A 19,633-nucleotide genomic window follows, 5' to 3' on the forward strand; every position below is an offset into this window, starting at 1 on the left:
TTCTCCAATGCCACAACAACACACATCACTGTGAAATGCTCAAAGAACTAGATTGGTCATCACTTGAGTCTAGGCGCAAAGTTCATCTCTCCAGTCTTGCATTCAAATTCTTTCTGGGCAAGCTACCCATCTATCTGAACAAGCTCCTCACCCCTACCATATGCAGCACTTATAATCTGAGATCAGACTCCAAAAGCTGTTCATGGTACCAAGGTTCAGCAAAGTATCCGACTGCTCCTCATCTTACCGTACACCCCAAAACTGGAATATTCTACCGGAGACTCTCACAGCCACCACCAGGCTAATTTCTTTCAAAACTAAACGTGTCTCACATTTTAATCTGGTCTGTAACTGTTACACACGCCTACAATATATATTATCTTTAAGTATGCATGCAATGTCTTGTATATAATGCATACCCTGTTCACTTATGTAACTGTATTTATAACCATGTACTATTTGTCATCTTAACTCTAAGCCCAGGACATACTTGAAAACGAGAGGTAACTCTCAATGTATTACTTCCTGGTAAGACATTGTATAAATAAATAAATTCAGTGTGCCATCTGCGGGACACATACTGATTTGCAATTAAATAAATACCCTACAAAACCATGGGATGTGATTCTGTGGCCAGACTGCGGCACACAAAGTGTTCCCGTGGGTGGAATCTCGTGCCTTGTCAGGGTACCAAAGACCGTAAGCCTTGCTACATCTGTACCTTGATAAAAACCTTATCTTAGTTATGACATCCATACTTTCTTCTTGTTTTAACACTTCTTTTAAACATTTGCTGCATTAAATGGGTGATCCCACTTATCCTGTAGAATAAAACACATGTTGTAAGCAATTTGGCAATGTAAATTATTTTATTATTGAAAAGTAATCAACATTAAAGCCAACTTTTTACTTTATTGTCCTTTTGAAAATTAAGAAAGTAATCTTTTCAAGTGGGACCCTGAAAAATAGATCTTTCATTTGTTTCCTCCCCTTGTTAAATGTTACACCACCCTTCTTTTGTTTCATTGAGATCCTTCTCTTACCCATAGACCAATCTGTGGAGGAAATTAATTAATCTCAGATACTGTCATGCTCAGGTGTATTCCTGAAATCCAAAACAGTGCAAGATACTTTACACCTTGGATGTAAGACCATGAACCTCTTATAAGCACCAGCCGACAGCCGTTTCGCATTCAAACTAATGCTTCAATAGGGCAGGAAAAGAAAATGGTAAGCCGAATTCAAATCTTAAATAGCTCATCCTTTAAAACAAATGTCTGATTAAAACAATAGAACCATTAACCCCTTATACATCATACAAGAAAGAGAAAGTCTTCAAATTTTACAAAACAATAGTAATGGAGCATAACGTGGAAAGGGAGCCATAGTTTAAAAGAAACACAGTGTAACGGATCGGGGGACTCGCTCTTCCCAGCGTGTCCCCGTCACCTTGGTCCCTCCAGCTAACCCTTCCCTTTCCTTGCCTTCCCGATCTCTGCCCCACTCCCTTGCGGCGCGGTCGAAACGCTCCCGTTTGCGTTCGCACACATGCGCGGTCCTCTCACTGTGCGCGCGCGTTCCCGGTTTCTGGTCTCCCGTCAGGGGACTCACGCCCCTCAGCATACCTCTGTCCCCTTACCTAGTTCCTCGCTCCTTCCCCCTCTCTTACCCTTCAGCCGAGCACCTCCTCCGCGATGCTTCCCCCACGCTCTGGCACTCGCGTATAGCGCGCACGTGACCGTGTTACAGAGGGCGCGCGCACCCGCTTTATTTACCAATCTTCCCCAGGTTCTGGCTCTGCCCCTCTGAGCTTACAGGCCATTACCCTAGATTACCTCCCTGTCTCCTCCCCTACTCCCACACACCTATCCCTGCAACCTCCCAGACAAACCCCTGCTCCACCCCTTCCTGCTATTTGTCCTTCCTCCTTTATAACCCGAGTCTGTCCTCTCTTTCCTTGCTCTGCATAGCTTTCCTGTAGCCTCTAAGCAATCCGGGACCACGTATCCCACCTCCCAACCGGTATGACGGGGACCCCCTCGCCTGTCGAGGATTCCTGAACCAGTGTGAGGTCCAATTCGAAATGTCCCCGTCCCACTTCCCTACTGGTCGTTCCAAGGTTTGCCTACGTATATGCCCTACTCACTGGCGACGCCCTCTCTTGGGCTTCTCCCCTCTGGGAACACAGATCAGACCTAACTCAAGATTATCTCAAATTCCGGCATGAGTTCCAACAAGTTTTTGATACATCGGCACATAGGGAGACTGCTGCTTTCTCTTTATTTCACCTTTCTCAGGCTCGTAGGTCAGCTACAAGATACGCATTAGAGTTCCGCACCATCGCTGCCGAGACATAGTGGAACGATGAAGCTCTTGCTGCAGCATACTGGCATAGTTTGTCCGAATCTCTTAAGGATGACCTTGCAGCTCATGCCCGGCCTTCATCTCTCGAGGAACTCATCGCTCTCAGTATCCGGATGGATCAGCGCACTCAAGAACGACGCCACAAGCGTCACCGTTCTCGTTCTCTCTCATCCTTGCCTGTTTATCTTAGGTATCCTCCACTGCCCTTTCCTGCGTTGGACGCTCCCGAACCGATGCAAATTGGTAGCCAACAGCTTCGGGCCGCTGAGAAAGCACGACGTCAGGAGAAGGGTCTTTGCTATTACTGCGGCTCCCCAGAACACCAAATTCGTCAATGCCGCTTGAAACCGGGAAACGGGAATGCCCAGTAAAGGTAGAGGTGCTTCTACTGGGCACTTTTTCTCCTTACCCCTCTCTCCCTAAGGAACTACCGAAGAAGATATTCCTCCCCATAACCCTTGTGGGTCCTGATCTCCAAATAGAGGTTGAAGCCTTCATCGACTCCGGGTCTGGTGGCAACTTTCTTGATCACGCCTTCGCTTGCAACAACCAGATTCCGCTAGTCAAAAAGAAGTCACCCATCGGCCTCGAGGCCATTGACGGTCGACTGCTTCAACCAGCATTCATCATTTGGGAGACCACGCCACTTACCTTGACCACCGCGGACGGTCATACCAAAGTAATAGTCTTTGATGTTTTCCATTCCCCTACTGTCCAGGTTATACTGGGATTGCCTTAACAACCCGCGTATTGATTGGACCAATGTTTTGCCGATTCGATGGGCTGACTCTCCAGAGAAGATGGTTTCTCCTTCTGTTGCCGTAATAGCGGGCCTCGACGCCACCTCACCTTCTCACTCTGCTTTGCCGAAGGTATATCATGAATACTTAGATGTCTTCAATAAAACTCAGGCCAAAGTACTACCTTCTCATCGCCTTTACGACTGTCCCATTGATTTAATCCCTGGAACCATTCTCCCCAAATATAAATCTTACCGCTTATCTGTGCCCGAGACGGAAGCGATGACAGTCTACATCCAGGAGAATCTTAAGAAAGGGTTCATCCGGAATTCTACCTCCCCCGCTGGGGCAGGCTTCTTCTTCATGAAGAAGAAGGATGGCTCTTTAAGACCCTGTATCAACTTTCGTGGGCTAAACAAAATCACTGTAAAGAACCGGTACCCCCTTCCTCTGATTTCAGAACTTTTTGACAGTTTACAAGGATCCTCCATTTTCTCCAATCTCGATTTAAGAGGAGTCTACAATCTCATTCGTATAAGAGAAGGGGATGAATGGAAAACCGTGTTTAACACGCGTTCGGGACATTACGAGTACTTAGTGATGCCGTTCGGCCTTTGCAATGCCTCTGCTGTATTCCAAGAGTTCATGAATGATATCTTCCGGGACGTGTTGGGTACGTTTGTCATCGTACAGTATATTTGGACGACATCCCCATTTTCTCCAAAAGCTTGGAGGAGCACATTCACCATATCAAATTGGTTCTCTCTCGGCTTCGTGCTAATCGCCTCTACGCGAAAATGGAGAAATGTTTGTTCCATCAATCTTCCACAGCCTTCTTGGGCTATATAATTTCTGACAAAGGCTTTACCATGGACCCCAAGAAATTGAAGTCTGAACTCGATTGGCCGTTACCGAACTCTCTCAAGGCCGTGCAGCGTTTCCTTGGCTTTGCCAATTACTATTGGAAATTAATCCGTAACTTCTCTACTATTGCTCTACCAATCACTGCTCTCACCAAAAAAGGTGCGGATCCGACTGTTTGGTCCCCTGAAGCCATTGAAGCCTTTTACTTTCTCAAAAGATCCTTTGTGTCCGCACCTATCCTTCGACATCTGGATACTTCCCTCCCTTTCACTCTCGAAGTAGACGCCTCGGATGTGGGAGCCGGCGCAGTGCTTTCTCAGAGATCCTCCCCGCAGGAAAAACTCTATCCGTGTGGATTCTTTTCCAGAAAATTTTCTTCGGCCGAGAGAAATTATGATGTCGGGAATCGCAAGCTGCTGGCCATCAAATCAGCCCTCCAACAATGGAGACATCTCCTTGAAGGTACCAAAGAGCCAGTAGCCATCCTCACCGATCACAAAAACTTATTGTACCTCGAGGGGGCTCGTCGTTTGGGATCTCGTCAAGCTCGTTGGGCTTTGTTCTTTTCTAGGTTCAATTACACTATTTCTTACATTCCGGGCACCAAGAATATCAAGGCCAACGCTCTATCTCGTCAGTTCTCCACCGAGAACGAATCTAACGAATCCTTGAGTTGATTCTTCCTGCTAAGTGTATTATTGCCGTCAACAATTTTGATATCTTGGACGAAATCAATAAAGTTCAGGCTCATATTCCTAGGAGATTAAAGGTGCCAGAGGGACGGTTATACGCTGCCCTGCATTTTCGCCACAAAATTCTTCTATGGGGACATTCGTCTAGAGCTGCTGGTCATCCAGGCTACAAGAGAACTGTAGATCTCATCAAACGGACCTTTTGGTGGCCTAAAATGAATAAGGACATTTTCGAGTTCACCGGGGCTTGTCCAGTCTGCGCCCAGAGCAAATCTGCCCATCACAAACCTTCTGGTCTCCTGCCTCTTCCTATTCCGGAACAACCTTGGAAACATATCTCTATGGACTTCATTGTGGAGCTTCCCAATTCCATAGGGATGAATACGATCCTGGTGGTAGTAGATAGGTTTTCTAACCATACACACTTTATACCCCTCAAGGGTCTTCCTGATTCAGCTACTTTAGCCGACGTTTTTTCCAAGGAAATTTTCAGATTACACGTGTACCTATTTCCATTGTTTCTGACAGAGGTACTCAATTCATCTCTAAGTTCTGGCGAGATTTTTCTCAAAGACTTGACATTTCCCTTCTATTTTCCTCGGGTTATCCCCCACAGACCAACGGTCAGACGAAGAGAATGAATCAGACTCTGGAACAGTATCTCAGATGCTTCGTGTCCGATTCTCAAAACAATTGGGAGGACCTATTACCATGGGCTGAGTTTGCTATCAACTCATTAAAAAACGAATCCATGCAAGAGTCGCCTTTTTTCATTAACTATGGATTCGACCCCAGCAGTCTTCCCTTCTCCTCCCTTCCCTCTGGTGTTTCCACAGCAGATTCTCACATATCCAGTCTTCAAAATTCCTGGAAAAGGATCATAAAAACTTTGCAAAATTCCTTTCAAAGACAAAAGACGCAATCGGATCGGCGACGCCAAGTGGGCCCAGAGTTCAAACCCGGAGACAGTGTTTGGCTATCTTCCAGGAATATCAGACTCAAGACCCCTTACCAGAAACTGGCCCCAAGATTCTTAGGTCCTTTCAAAATTCTCGAGAGGATCAACCCGGTCGCATACCGACTTGCACTTCCTTCTACCATGAAGATTCCTTCGGTATTCCACGTATCTTTACTGAAACCTGTGATCCAGAATCTTCATTTTCCGGACTGTCCTCGAAGGCCTAGCCCTGTCGTCATACAAGGACAGCAAGAATTTGAAATTCAATCCTTACTCGATTCTCTTTGGTCCAGGGGCAAACTTCAGTTCCTCATACACTGGAAGGGTTACGGTCCGGAGGAACGCTCCTGGATACCATCTCATCACGTCCATGCCCCAACACTCCTCAGATAGTTCCGTCGGAAGTTCCCTCATAAACCTTGGGAGGATCGTCTAGAGTCCGATCCTCAAGGGGGGATACTGTAACGGATCAGGGGACTCGCTCTTCCCAGCGTGTCCCCATCACCTTGGTCCCTCCGGCTAACCCTTCCCTTTCCTTGCCTTCCCGATCTCTGCCCCACTCCCTTGTGGCACGGTCAAAATGCTCCCGTTCGCGGTCCACACACATGCGCGGTCCTCTCACTGTGCGCGCGCGTTCCCGGGCTCTCGTCTCCGTCAGGAGACTCACGCCCCTCGGCGTACCTCCGTCCCCTTACCTAGTTCCTCCGCTTCTTCCCCCTCTCTTACCCTTCAGCCGAGCACCTCCTCCGCGATGCTTCCCCCACGCTCTGGCATTCGCATATTGTGCGCACGTGACCGCGTTACAGAGGGTGCGCGCACCCGCTCTATTTACCAATCTTCCCCAGGTACTGGCTCCACCCCTCTGAGTTTACAGGCCATTACCCTAGATTACCTCCCTGTCTCATCCCCTAGTCCCACACACCTATCCCTGCAACCTCCCAGACAAACCCCTGCTCCACCCCTTCCTGCTATTTGTCCTCCCTCCTTTATAACCCCAGTCTGTCCTCTCTTTCGTTGCTCTGCATAGCTTTCCTGTAGCTCCTGTGTGTGCAGTGTCTATGCCCAGCTCCCTTGTCTGTTTCAGCTCTGGTTCCTGTCCCTGCCCTTGTTTGGATTCCCTTGGTTTAAACTTGAACTCTGCTTTGGACTTTGACTACGCTGCCTTCTCCTGCCCTTGAACCTTGGCTTTCGGACATCACTATGCTACTCTCTCCTATCCCTGGACTCTGGCTCTTGGACAAATACCTTCCGACCTCTGGCCCCCTGGACTCAGCAAGTATAACGTTAACCCTTACTCTCCAGGCCGGCAACGCAATTACCACACTCCGGGCACGCCCCCACTGCTGATTGTGCGTGTTATACTCTTACCCACCTCAGTACTGGGGACTGGCCAGGTCTGCGGGCATACAGGCGTTATACACAGTCAAATCATTACTCTCATTAAAACCTTTTTTACCCATGGCTTTTAAAGAATGAATCCAAAAAGATTATCGCTGAAGTGGCAATTTTGTCCTATCTCCTCACATCTTATGGGGGGGTTGCACCTGTCGAGTCCTCAGTTCCCCTTATACAAGAAAAATATATAAATTAAAACAAAAACTCAACTTTTCAAAACGTGTCCGAAAATGTGGTCAAGCTCTTCAAACGCTGCTGGATTCAAATAGAGCTGAAAGACAATTGTTATTAAGTTTTAGATTCAATATTACAAAAAGTGTGTGGTTCTCGTTACAGAAAAAGAATTACAAAAACATACCATACTGTATATAGATGCAGACACTTTAAAAAAACATCAGGAGTGATGAAACCGGCAGCGATGAAAGAAGTAAAGGTTTTCTGAGCACCTTGGACGGACACTGGTGCAGTGTTTCTTATCATCCGTGGATTCAACCCAGAAGTGTGAGCGCTTCACAGCGAAACACCAAGATCGCGGACAGTAAGAGTGGTGAGAGCGCTATCGACCCCGGATCCCTGCCCAGACTGTGTTGATTCATGCTTTTAAATAATTGACACCGTTATTTGTTTTATATTGATAAAAAACATTTTTCAGTCTGCACTATTGGTCCCCTTACAGTACATTTCATTTGCAATGGTCCTCTCTCTCTGAGACTGCTACGGGGTTACATGACAAACACCATTTGCCACTGATTTGGGACACGCTTGAAAGAATGGGGAATATGGGAGTACCGTATATCCCTGTAGAATTTATGCCCATTCACGATTGGCACCAGACATTTTGAACTATTGTGTGTTCTTTATATCTCTTTGGTTTATATATCTGTGCCCCCCTCGGCCTGGAAATCTACACACAGTGCATGCCATACATATATGGACACAGAACATATACAGTATGCACAATATACATACAGATGTAACACACTTTATTGAACCCAATGCCTGCATCAAATATACAGTATATGATGCGTGTATGTGTGTATATGTATATAAATATGTAGGGAAAAACAGAACCAACACCCCAATGTCCCTTGCACTATTTTCCCTATCATTGTGCTTCTTTGCTAACACCTTGGACGGTATCCAAAAAGATCTTTACCTACTACCACGTGAGTACTAGACACTTTCTCCACACACCCCATACACATGAATCACATATAGACACACACTCTCCCCCCATACATGCATCATACACACACACACCGACACACCCCATGCAAGCATTATATAATTGGCATTGCCTGGTGGGGTGTGAGTCATTTAAATATAGTCATATTACATTATGATTTACATTAATAGACAACGTTATGTTTTTATGGCAAGGGTCTAGGGAAGAATGTCAGAATTGTATTGAAAGCTTGAATTGCAATATAATGTCTGTTTATGCCTTCTCTGCATCGTCTGCTTAGATGGCTACTGTATCTTGTTTTTCTTTTTTTACATCTGTGTTAAGCTCCTGGAATCTCTGTAAATCAGTCTCGCTGACCTGAGGAAGAGAGGAGAACTCTCGAAAGCTTGTCTTATAATATCTATTGTTCGTCCAAATAAAAAAGGTATCACCTAATACTGAAGTGCTCATTAACTCTGCACTAATGTATTTAATATAAAGCTAACTTAAGATATCTGCAAATCCATTTATTATCTAGATATGAAAATTTAAATTACAGATGATAGACGTTTTGAGGCTGACTTATTCTGCAAATCCACTGCAACAAATACCTTATTAAATTTCTCTCATTCCCATCCTACTAGTCTAAAGAAAGGTATCCCTGTTGGACAATTCCTACGTCTGAAATGCAATTGATCACAGACAAGAGCCAGAGAAGTGCTGATTGCACCAATAAGGCTTACAAGAGGGCATGTACAGTAGTACCAAGCATGAAACTTTATTAACTCCTAAAAAAAACATGTGCTGGTTGTATTGGTCCATAGTCATTTTATTGGTAGAAATCCAAAGGCCCGTCAATCAAAGGTTTGTAATATTCCAGATCATGTGAGGCCTGTCCCTTTATGTAAGTGAGGAAATCGGTTTTGATAGCACACAGGAAAAGGAATACATGATTTGTGATTATATCAGCTGCCTGACAAGAATGGTAATGTATGGTCTTGTGGCTGGTTGTACTGTACATTTAGACGCAGAGCATTAAGGCTGCATGCTTACTTACATGATATACATTCCCCCCTTCCGTGGGTTTCCAGTGAAAGATGTGGAGCTGGAGCTCACATTTATATTACACCTGAATATCATTTTACATAGTACTGGAGGGGTTTCACACACATGAAGAGGCCCCTCCCGTTGAAGGAGGGGTTTCTAAGTATTTACAGCTGTTGTTTGAAAGCTGAACTGTAATTATTAGCTTCTTCCAAAAGGAAAGGGTTGTATGTAATCTGCTCAGTTGAAACGCAGCAGTGCATTAACACCATCCACTATGGCTCAATTAACAGAGGCTGACAAACAGAACATTAAAGTCATATGGGACAAATTGTACTTGAATGCAGAGGAATCAGGAAGAGCTATTGTGATCAGGTAACTAATCTCACTACAGAACATACATCTGGTACAGCACATTTCAGGGTTTCAAAAGGAGTGATTTTTGCAATATACGGTAGCGTTTTATAATTTAGTTTGAAAGCCAAAGCAATGTTGCTGCTTGTATCTATTGCTGATTATTACACACACATTATTTGATATGTAGGTGTGCATACAGTATAGAGAGTGTGTGTGTGTGTGTGTGTGTGTGTGTGTGTGTGTGTGTGTGTGTGTGTGTGTGTGTGTGTGTGTGTGTGTGTGTGTGTGTGTGTGTGTGTGTGTGTGTGTGTGTGTGTGTGTGTGTGTGTGTGTGTGTGTGTGTGTGCAGTATACTTAATGATATATAATATGGATTTATTACCAGATCAATTAAAGCATGTTCTGCTCTGTATTGCACTAAGGGTTATCGCTGTTATCTGTAGTCATGAAATCTCACCACGCTTTGCACGAACGAACATAACAGCAGAAATCCCACGAGTACTTGCAGCCACTAAAAGGATCTTCACTGAAGGACAGATTGTTTTACTGAATGACACAAAGTCCTTGTCACTTCAAAGCCTTCATTTACTGCCTAGGAAAATGTAGGCAGTGAGCTGAGAGAATGCAGACAAGCAGCACAGCAAGATTTCATGTAATACTGTATCTTTTATTTAAATACATCCAAATGTATAGAGCTTAACGGAATAAAAGTTTTGAGCAGAAAGTTATTACTGCTGTTATTACTGCGTTAGGTATTGTTTTTTATTTGACCAAAAACCACCACCAGTCTTTGTATTTTTTGATGAGAATAACAGCAACTGAAATTAATTTGTGATGTTAAGTCCACTTCAATAATGTAGTAAAGAGAAATACATGTCGAAAGTGTATTTTATTTAGAGCGTGTGTGTGTGTGTGTGTGTGTGTGTGTGTGTGTGTGTGTGTGTGTGTGTGTGTGTGTGTGTGTGTGTGTGTGTGTGTGTGTGTGTGTGTGTGTGTGTGTGTGTGTGTGTGTGTGTAGTTTATATGTTGTGTAAAAAATAAATGTGTGCCAATTGAACATTAGACGTTGAAGTGGAAGCAGATACATATAATAAAACTACTGCACATAAACAGTAGATGTCTCTTTTGACAACTTAAGTACACTCTACAGATAATGTATGAATGCTAACTTAGCACAATCCACTGGTCAAAGATACCAGCTCTCCCCACACTTTTCTCAGACAATTCATTAATGCTTTCTTGAATTAATTTCCCATGCACAAAGTAAATGATTTATTAAAGTCATAATTATGTAGACTGTTTTGCTTTTAGTAATACTTTTTAATGGACCAAAATGATAGCTCTTCATAAATGTTCATTGCTTATGGATTTTTAATATCTCAATTTAACTGTGAAGTTTGTAGTTGGATGTACTGATTTACATATCTTTACAAGAGAAAAAGGTAAAAAAAATAAAAAATGGTACAAAAACAGATTTAATTAAAGACCAATACAGTTGCTACAGATGTTTTCAATGAATTACTAACACATGTTAGTCTTAAATCAATGTACAGTACTGGATATTACACAAATATATTTCTTAAGAATTCATTTGTCTGGGAAAACTGAAGTGCCAGAGTTGACTTTATTTTTCTTCCTCTCTCAAAGACAGGAAACACAATAATTTGAACTGAAATGTAAATAATACTTTAAAGTCTCATAGCTGACAACTTTTAATTGTGGTTCTTTGCTAATGTACACTTGTCCAAAGTATGTGTATACTGTATATAGTGTTTGTTTCTCTGAACTTTTTCTAACAATATCTTTTTAATCTCTATAGTTATTGACATGTAAACATGTTTTCTGGTAATTTAACCTACAGTATTGTAATTAACTACTATGGTAAATAAAAATAAGGAAAGATTCAGATGCAGTTACTGTACTGTATGTCATACTACACAATCTTATACCAGACACACTACTGTATATTATAGCTGTTTGTATACTCAACCTCATTCATTTATTTTAGAACAAGAAATGCGCGTAACAATCTAACTTTATGGTTTTATGGACACCTTTTTTATCATGTAAGCAATTTTGCACCAGGCAAAGCAATGAACTTTAAGTCTAAATATAAAATCATACAACTTTGCAGACTTAGTTTTTTGTGAATTAAAGAGTACAGTAATGAGAAAGGACTATTTTGAGCAGATGCATACTGTCTCATTTAGGTCCCTAAACCTGTTCCCCATAATCAAACATCGTACAGTGCAGTATAGGGCTTCCCCTGCAGCCAGGGGCTCTAGGTAGTGACATTCAAAGGAGCACACTTTTCACTTCTTATTCATTTTAAAGGGACCCATTTAAGCTCCCTGCTCATAAATTAGAGCAAATTCAGCATATTTTCTGTTAATTTATCCTTGTTCTTGCTATTTTCATTATATATTTGTAAAGTTTTAGTTAGTACTAGTGTTATGTTTAAAAAAAAAAAAAAAAACCTAAAAATGACCATCCATCACATTGTATGGTGAATAGCACATCTCTGCATTGTTACAGTACCTGTGTATTGTGCTGCTTCTCACTACAGCTGCAGCGGCCGTTATTGTAAACCTTCACGGCGCCGATTTTGTGTGCTCTGCTGTACTCCACGTGGCCAATCGCCCCAGGCACCCGCTTTGCTTTGTTGAATTTAATGAATTCTGTTTCTTTGGGTGCAATGAAATGAATGAATTGCAATGTGTACAGTACTGTGCTACTGTGCTACTGTGTCAATTTAAGGTGTTTAAAAACCAGAACACTAAAATGCCATTTTCTGCAGTCGCGTCACGGTTGGAAAACATCACGCGCCATGAGAGGTATTCCGAGCGGTACACCGGGCGAAGTTTTAGAATAATGGCCGCTGCAGCTGTATATTGATTTGGTGGAAAACAGGAGATGCCCTGCTTTAAATTCAAACTGAAATACATTACTTGGGAAATCTCAGACCTAGATTAATTTATTGGTTGTATTATTTAAAAAATAAATACTTGTATTGTCTTATTTTCTATATAAAAGCTGCTTTAGATTATATTAATTCAGATACTATGGGGGTATGCACAAAGCAGTGTTATGTGTTTTGAAGGGGGATAAATGCCTTTATAGCGCGATACTGCCTGCTGCACGATTCACAAAGCAGTGATAACACTGCAGTATCGTGCTATAATGGCTAGTTATCACCCAAAAACTCTCAGTGATAAAAATGTCGTACGATCAGGCAAAAAATGGCAAACCCGCCGTTTTTTGCCAGTCTGCGCGATTCACAAAGCAGTGATAACTGAATCGCCCTGTAACAACTCACCATTTCTTTTCACCAGCTAAAGGCTGGTGCAAAAGAGATGGAGCCATGAATAAAAGTATTATTGTTTATTTTATGAACACCATTAATACAAGAGGCTGACGGGGGTCTCCGGGTGGTCCCCGCGGGTATCCCTGGGCCTCCAGGTGGACCCTGCGGGTCCTCAGGTGATCCCCGCTGGGGTCCATGGGCCTCTGGGTGCCCCCCGCGACTGTCCGGGGTCCTTCAGGTGGTCTGCGTGTGTGTCCGGGCCCTTGGGTGGTTCCTCCAGGAGTCCCACAGTGGTTTAAAATAAAACATTAACAAACAGAAAAAAGTAAATAAAACTTGCACTCACGCCTGCTAGCCTGCCACGATGAAGGCTGTCCTCATCCTCATCACCATCCATGTCCTCTGATGCCATAAACAATATATTTTTATTGCAATCTAATGGCCTCTAACCCCTCAATCACCATAGCGGTTAGTAACCGACACCCTCCCCCACTACCCATCCAGGAGGCCTAACCACCAAATGCCAATAAACCAATTGATTGGCACAGTGGGTACATCAGGCCTATATAATATATGGCAGTCAATGGTCAACCTAAAAAATAAATAACCACCAACAATATCCAATGTAATCAAAATAATCACCAAATAAACAATAAAAAAGTAAACACAACAAAATTACCAGAACCGCAGCGTCTCCATGCAGCTCTTACAGGCTGCTTTTTCCTCTATCAGCTATCGCGCTTTAGAATTTATAGCACGACAACACTAATACTAAAAACAGCTTGGGCTCGGACTTAAAAAAAAATGTCCATCACTTCTTAATGAATCCCGCGGTTAGCTTCATTTTTTTAAGAGTGAAAAAAATGTAATTCTCGCACGCAAAAGCAATGATTTTATCACTGCTTAGTGAATCGCCCCCTATATGCTTACTCCTGTATTATGACTCCTGCTCTCACATAAGCCTCATATTTCTAATAGTTTTCTTATTCTGTTCTTGGCTTATGCCCCAGGTACTACAGTACCTTTGCTGCGCAAGAGACACTTAACCTAAATGATTTGCATTTTTATTATGCAAGTGTAACAGCTCTTCTCCCTGGCCAACAGAAGAGGGTCACATGAAAGGGATCTAATGTCTATTTAGGTGGTGCTCAGCGGTTTTGGTTACCTTGTTTTCTCTGGGTGCTGACTGTCACGGGAGACCAGGAATTTACAGGGATATGATCCCAGTATAAAGTTGTAATGGAGTGCTCACCAGAAACAAGGCGTAACAGCAAGGCTGAGGTGGGGATAGATATACATCACCAATCCACAGCCGCGTGGGCGAGTCTGGAGTGTTGATTGGTCAAAGTAGCCGGGTCGGGATTGGGGAGGTATGGATAGTCAGAGATACTTGCCAAGGTCGGGGTTTGAGAGGTGCGGATCGTTGAAGATACTTTAGCCGAGGTCGGAATTGAAGAGATACGGATCGCCGAGGTTCTTGCCGAGGTCGGAGTTGGAGCGGTGCGGATCGTTGTTGGTTGCCAGGGTCAGGAGTTTAGAAGAGCAGAGTCCAGAAGAATAGCCGAGGTCAGAAACAGAGGAACTAGGGACCGGAGTACAAGACAAGACTGTGGAGGCAAGGGTAGCAGTGAACACATTGCGCATAAGAAGGTTTATGCTCAGCTGATTTGCCAGTGGGCCGGCTGAGCATATATAGGACACAGGGACCAATGAGGTAGCAGACAGGAGGAGGTGTGTCAGTAAGACTGACCATGATAGGCTTAGAGGGTGCAGGAGACAGGTGTGGGGAGGATCCCTGAAGAGGATAGATGACGCAGCTCGTGCGCACGCTGACCGCACACTGTGTTTGTTCGCTGCGCGCAGATGACTTTGTCGCGTGTGCGGAGTCTGGAGGCGGGACCAGAGAGAGTGGTATTAACATCCGCGCGGGATGCGCACGCCTAGCATGGAAGCTGGTCCCAGGAGAAGGGAGAGAAGCGTCATGGATGACGGAAGGAGCGGGGGACCCGATCACGGTTTGGGGTAAGTGCCAAGTGCACCATGCGCGTCGCGGATCACGGATCCTGACAATCACTGAGCAAAACCAAGAAGTTAAACAAATTGTCATTTATTCCATTGAAACAGACGTACACAGAGTGAATTACAATTAACAAAAGGAAACACACTTACTGGGGGATCTGGGCAACAAAACTAACCTTTTCTAGTTGCAATAGCCCAGAAAACAAAGTCTTTAACATGACTGGGACTAAGCCCGAAAAGTCCTGGAACCAAAATCGGCATGCAGTTTCACGCCACCGCTCTTTCCACTTTGGAGGTGCTGAAATCCCTTGACTGGTACTCTTTGAAGCATGCAGTTCCATCCGCGACCGCTACAAAGTAATCTGAGAACTTGGCCCCGAAAAGTGGGACAAAATTCTCACCTTGAAATTTCTGAAGCCAACTCGCGTCTATTTCTCCTGGAGCATCTTTTGGTCAGTTCAACTTTGCCGCTGCTGTCTTGGTGCTTAGAATCTCCGGAACTGATTGGCTGCTGGGTTTCTTATAGGATTTCAGTCCCATTCACAGAATACCTCAACCAATCAGAGCGCGGGAATATTTCTACCAGCCTATCAGCGATTTGCCGGTACCCTGAAGCTGGGCAGGCACGGATTTCAATTCTCCAAGGGGGCACGCGCCAACCTGGCACCTCTGCCACTTAGCATATTGAAGTCACCCGCTGGGCCAGGCTTCTCAGGGTCTGGGGACAGGGCAAATGGTTGACAGATTGCCCTTATTCATGCCAAGATGTGCGTCCTCAAGTGTAAGTCCGGTACTCCACCCGCCCTAACACCTTGGCATATCTGAGACTTTCAAGTCTGGGACCCGAGCAGACTCAGTGGCACCAAGCTTGGTGGCCATCTGGTCTCTCGGAACCAGGGAGTTGGAAATTCCCCAGCTCATATACAGGGCATAAATCATATATACCTTTATACACCATATTAATAAAAATCTCACAAAATTCTTCTAAGTCCCCCGTCCCTTAGGATCTACCGAAAAGATGCGCACGTTCATTTTCAGAGCTCCTAGACATTCCTATAAGAAGTTTACTAAAAAGTTGTTTTAAATAATGCTTAGGTTAAGTTTCAGAGTTGCTTCTATTGTACCAAAGCTGGACTTAGAAATAATTTCACTCTCGCAACCTTATGGATGGTTGGAGACTCTCCGAACACCTATACCGGGTCCAGGTGTTCGAGCATATTTTGCGGGGGACTCCCCCTAAACAGGGACCCCTGACAATACTGGAATACGTGTATCCCTATGCCCCCTTTTACCTTTCTGGTCTGTGCTGAAGCAGGACATCATGGCAATGAGCCGCGTAACTGCTTTCCAGGGAGGACTTTGTCTGGAGGTCTGTACCGGTCTCTACATGTACCCGGAAATCTGACTCGGCTCCCGGATATATTTTTGGGGTGGCCAGCAACTCTGGACTCCGACTATCTAGACACAATCCGACAACACCTTTACCGGAAAGTCCACCCTGAAACTCATAGCCTGAGAATCTTCACTGGAAACTCCTGGAAACGCAAAGACACATACATTCTTTATTGTTGCAAATTTTACATACAATGCACGGCAGTACATATTCAACATTCAGGCTCAAGAGCTGACACTCTAGGACCACAAAACATGGATCAGGGGCAACTAAGTGGGCTTGACCTTTTATTAGTGAGCCTGGTTACCCCCTCACCGTCACACTGACATTCATGCCGGGTGGTATGTTAAGCAATAACAAAAGGCAGCCAGGATTTTTTTATTAAACTTTATTTACAGGGACACCTACAAACTTCTTCTTAATGGGTGCTCATGTAATATCACCAAAGAGGCACTTGTACTGTAACGTAGCACATCATTGTTTGAATGATGACTGTTCCATCTTCGCTGATCCCTAGACAGGGTGCCCTCTTGCATGAGAGATTAGACCCTACAAACTCTCACAGAACATATATTCTTACCCCTTAGTAATTCTATGGGGATACTCCTTACTTAATGAACCTCCTTTGAAATACCTGTCCCATCCCCTCTTGTGAGTGGAACATGCTTAGAGTCATATAGAGGAGTCCTATCTTTAGGAGTAACACTTTCCTAGCTGGAAAACAATCGTGGATTTCCCATTAGGCCCAGGCGTAAGGCAACAACATTTTGGGGCAGCAGAATTCCGATGTAAAAATAAAACATTTTCTTCAGAGTCACATCGCGGATCCCATCTCGCTACCCTTGAGGTGGCGAGATCAGAATGTGCGAGTTGCAGCCCCGATGTGAATCTCGGAGCTACCTGAAAAGCTCGATATTTCCCCAAATGCAAGTGTGTGCCTTCTTTGAGCTGCCGCTCGGTTTTAGATTGCGAGTGCTACCAATCGTAAAGAAGCAGTTCTCAAGCGAGTTTTGCATGTTATCAAAGCTTTCTGAATAGCTACACTTGCAAACTCACTTAATCAAAGCTACTACAGTAGAATAGGCCCCAAAGCCTCCTCCACCTCCCAAAACCTTGGTATAGTTTTTGTCAACCCTGTAAAAGATATTTCCTCATAGATTGTGGGTTCTTATTGAATTTATGCTCATGTTCTTAATTTTTGGTTTTGAATCCAAATTCCATTATTCTCTAATTCCATGTTCTCTCCCCCCTATTCTATCTTTTGGACCTCAAAAAAAATAAAAAAAAATAAACAGCATACAATAAATAGGATTTTTAGCCTAGAGAAATATTATTACCAATAAAACATTAATTTATCTTACAATATGTTGTGGTTCTGTGAGGTCAAAGCATCTGCTGCTCCTACAGTAACCCACTAGAGAAAAGCAGGATCCTCTAATGTGAGGCCACGTCATTATTTTTTTACAAAGGATTTCATATTCAGAAAATGCTTTGATTGGTTTAGCCAATATTTTATAATACATTTTGGTAATTGACTAAAGAGACTAAATAACATCTGTTAGGTACAATATATTTGGACCATAACTTTAGCACCAGGTAAATACTGACTCAGAAAGCTGTTGTATATAGAGGCTTTCTTTAAAAAAAATCACAAATCAGATGTGGAACCACAAAGCCTTATAATGTATTTGTGATACCCTCAGGAAATGTCAAATATGTGAAACCTACCCTATAAAACATGCACTTGAGGTATACTTTTTTGATGATACCAATTTGGATCACATGATATCCATTCTGTGTTTCTAATTTGTGTCCTATAGATTTTTATATAGGTTAAAAATATTTTTCCATTCACATAGTACAGTATGTCATATTTTTCAAGTGATGCTGGAAATGTATCTTTTTTGCAAATTGTAAGTATTATTTGTATATTTATCATCCTTCTGCAATCTAATTTTCAAGAGGACACACACACACACACACACACACACACACACACACACAAGCCTGTCTCTCCCTGTTTTTGTTTTCTGCTTTACATTTGCATTTTGGACATGAGCATCTTTAGTGGCTACATGTCCTTTGATTTCCCTCTTACGCCACTTAGTTTAGACTACACCTCCACAACTCACGCATTGTGTTGTCATGTCATCACATGGGACTTTGGACTGCCACAAGCCATTGCCCCATATGATCATCTGAGTGAAACGCATAGAGCTACTAGCGTCACACCTGTGGACCCGTTTCTGGACTTGTCCTGTCCATTCGAGGACCGGAAGTGATCCCTGTGTGTTCTCACACTGCGCACGGCCCACACTGAGCGTGTCTTGAAACCAGTAACAACGGGAGGAGAACGCTGCAGTGTTTTCATATTTTTGACCCAGTTTGTGGTTAAAATGTACATATCAAACGCAGTTTTGTGAGTGCAAATTTCTCATGTTTATCCTTTTATTTTCAATATAAATTGTATTACCTTATGTGGCTTCCCTGTTCTCTTTAATGCCTTCTGCCACTGAATCCTGGAGTCACATCTGATTCTGCAAGAACCCTTATTTGCTCCTGTCCATTATTCTACATGTTTGATTTCATCTGCCTGAATGTGAGTGTGATACATACACTAATTCCCCATATTAGTGTCTATCATTTTGCTGTATTGCACTGTTGTTTCTTACTTTATGTCATTCTCGAGGCTTCTGTTTGTGCGCTGATCTCCATTGCCATTGTTTTTTGGGGGATTTGGGAAAACCTCTTCTAAAGGTGCAGCACTAGTTCCTCTTGAGTTATGTATTTGTCATTCCATTCACTTACACTACATTAGATGTAGTAACTTTCACTGTGCATGTGCACTATTTATTTTTAAAGTGTTTGTTTGTATTTGAAACCTATTTTCACATTTGCATTAAGTTTAAGAAAGTTTCCTACATTTAACACACGTTGTTACCCAGAAAGATTTATGACCCCTTAGAATTGGCAGATTTTTTGGGATGTAACTACAAGATTAAAAAAAAGTGCTGAATAGAAATGCAGAGTAAAAGATACATCTCATTATAATCTGTTCATTATGTAACTTCTCCCTAAATCCTCCACTTTACCTCTCCCAAACTGCTAGGGGACGCATATGGCGCAAAACTTGGAGTAAAGACATTGATACATTGACACAAAGATTTGCAAGATTAAAATGATGCTATTTGCATCAATTGTTCTCCAAATTTGACATGATACAGTACATCCCTCCCAGGGTTTTTGTGCAGGCCTCTTGTTACCATGACAGCTGTAACTCAAATCCTCACCCTTGTTCAGAGGCAGAGATAACGAAATTGGAAAAAAGGTTAACAAAA

General features: G+C 43.2%; 1 protein-coding gene across 1 annotated transcript in view; it reads left to right on the forward strand.

Moving 5' to 3' along the window:
- The first annotated feature begins 9,405 nt into the window (after positions 1-9,405).
- LOC142462930 (cytoglobin-like) overlaps positions 9,406-19,633 on the forward strand; it is an 82,578-nt gene continuing 72,350 nt past the window's right edge. The window contains exon 1 of the mRNA XM_075565145.1: positions 9,406-9,597. Coding sequence (XP_075421260.1) covers positions 9,500-9,597 — 98 coding nt within the window. The 5' untranslated portion in view covers positions 9,406-9,499. The remainder of the gene's footprint in view (positions 9,598-19,633) is intronic.

This window comes from Ascaphus truei, chromosome 11, assembly GCF_040206685.1.
Source record: "Ascaphus truei isolate aAscTru1 chromosome 11, aAscTru1.hap1, whole genome shotgun sequence".
Lineage (NCBI taxonomy): Eukaryota > Metazoa > Chordata > Amphibia > Anura > Ascaphidae > Ascaphus > Ascaphus truei.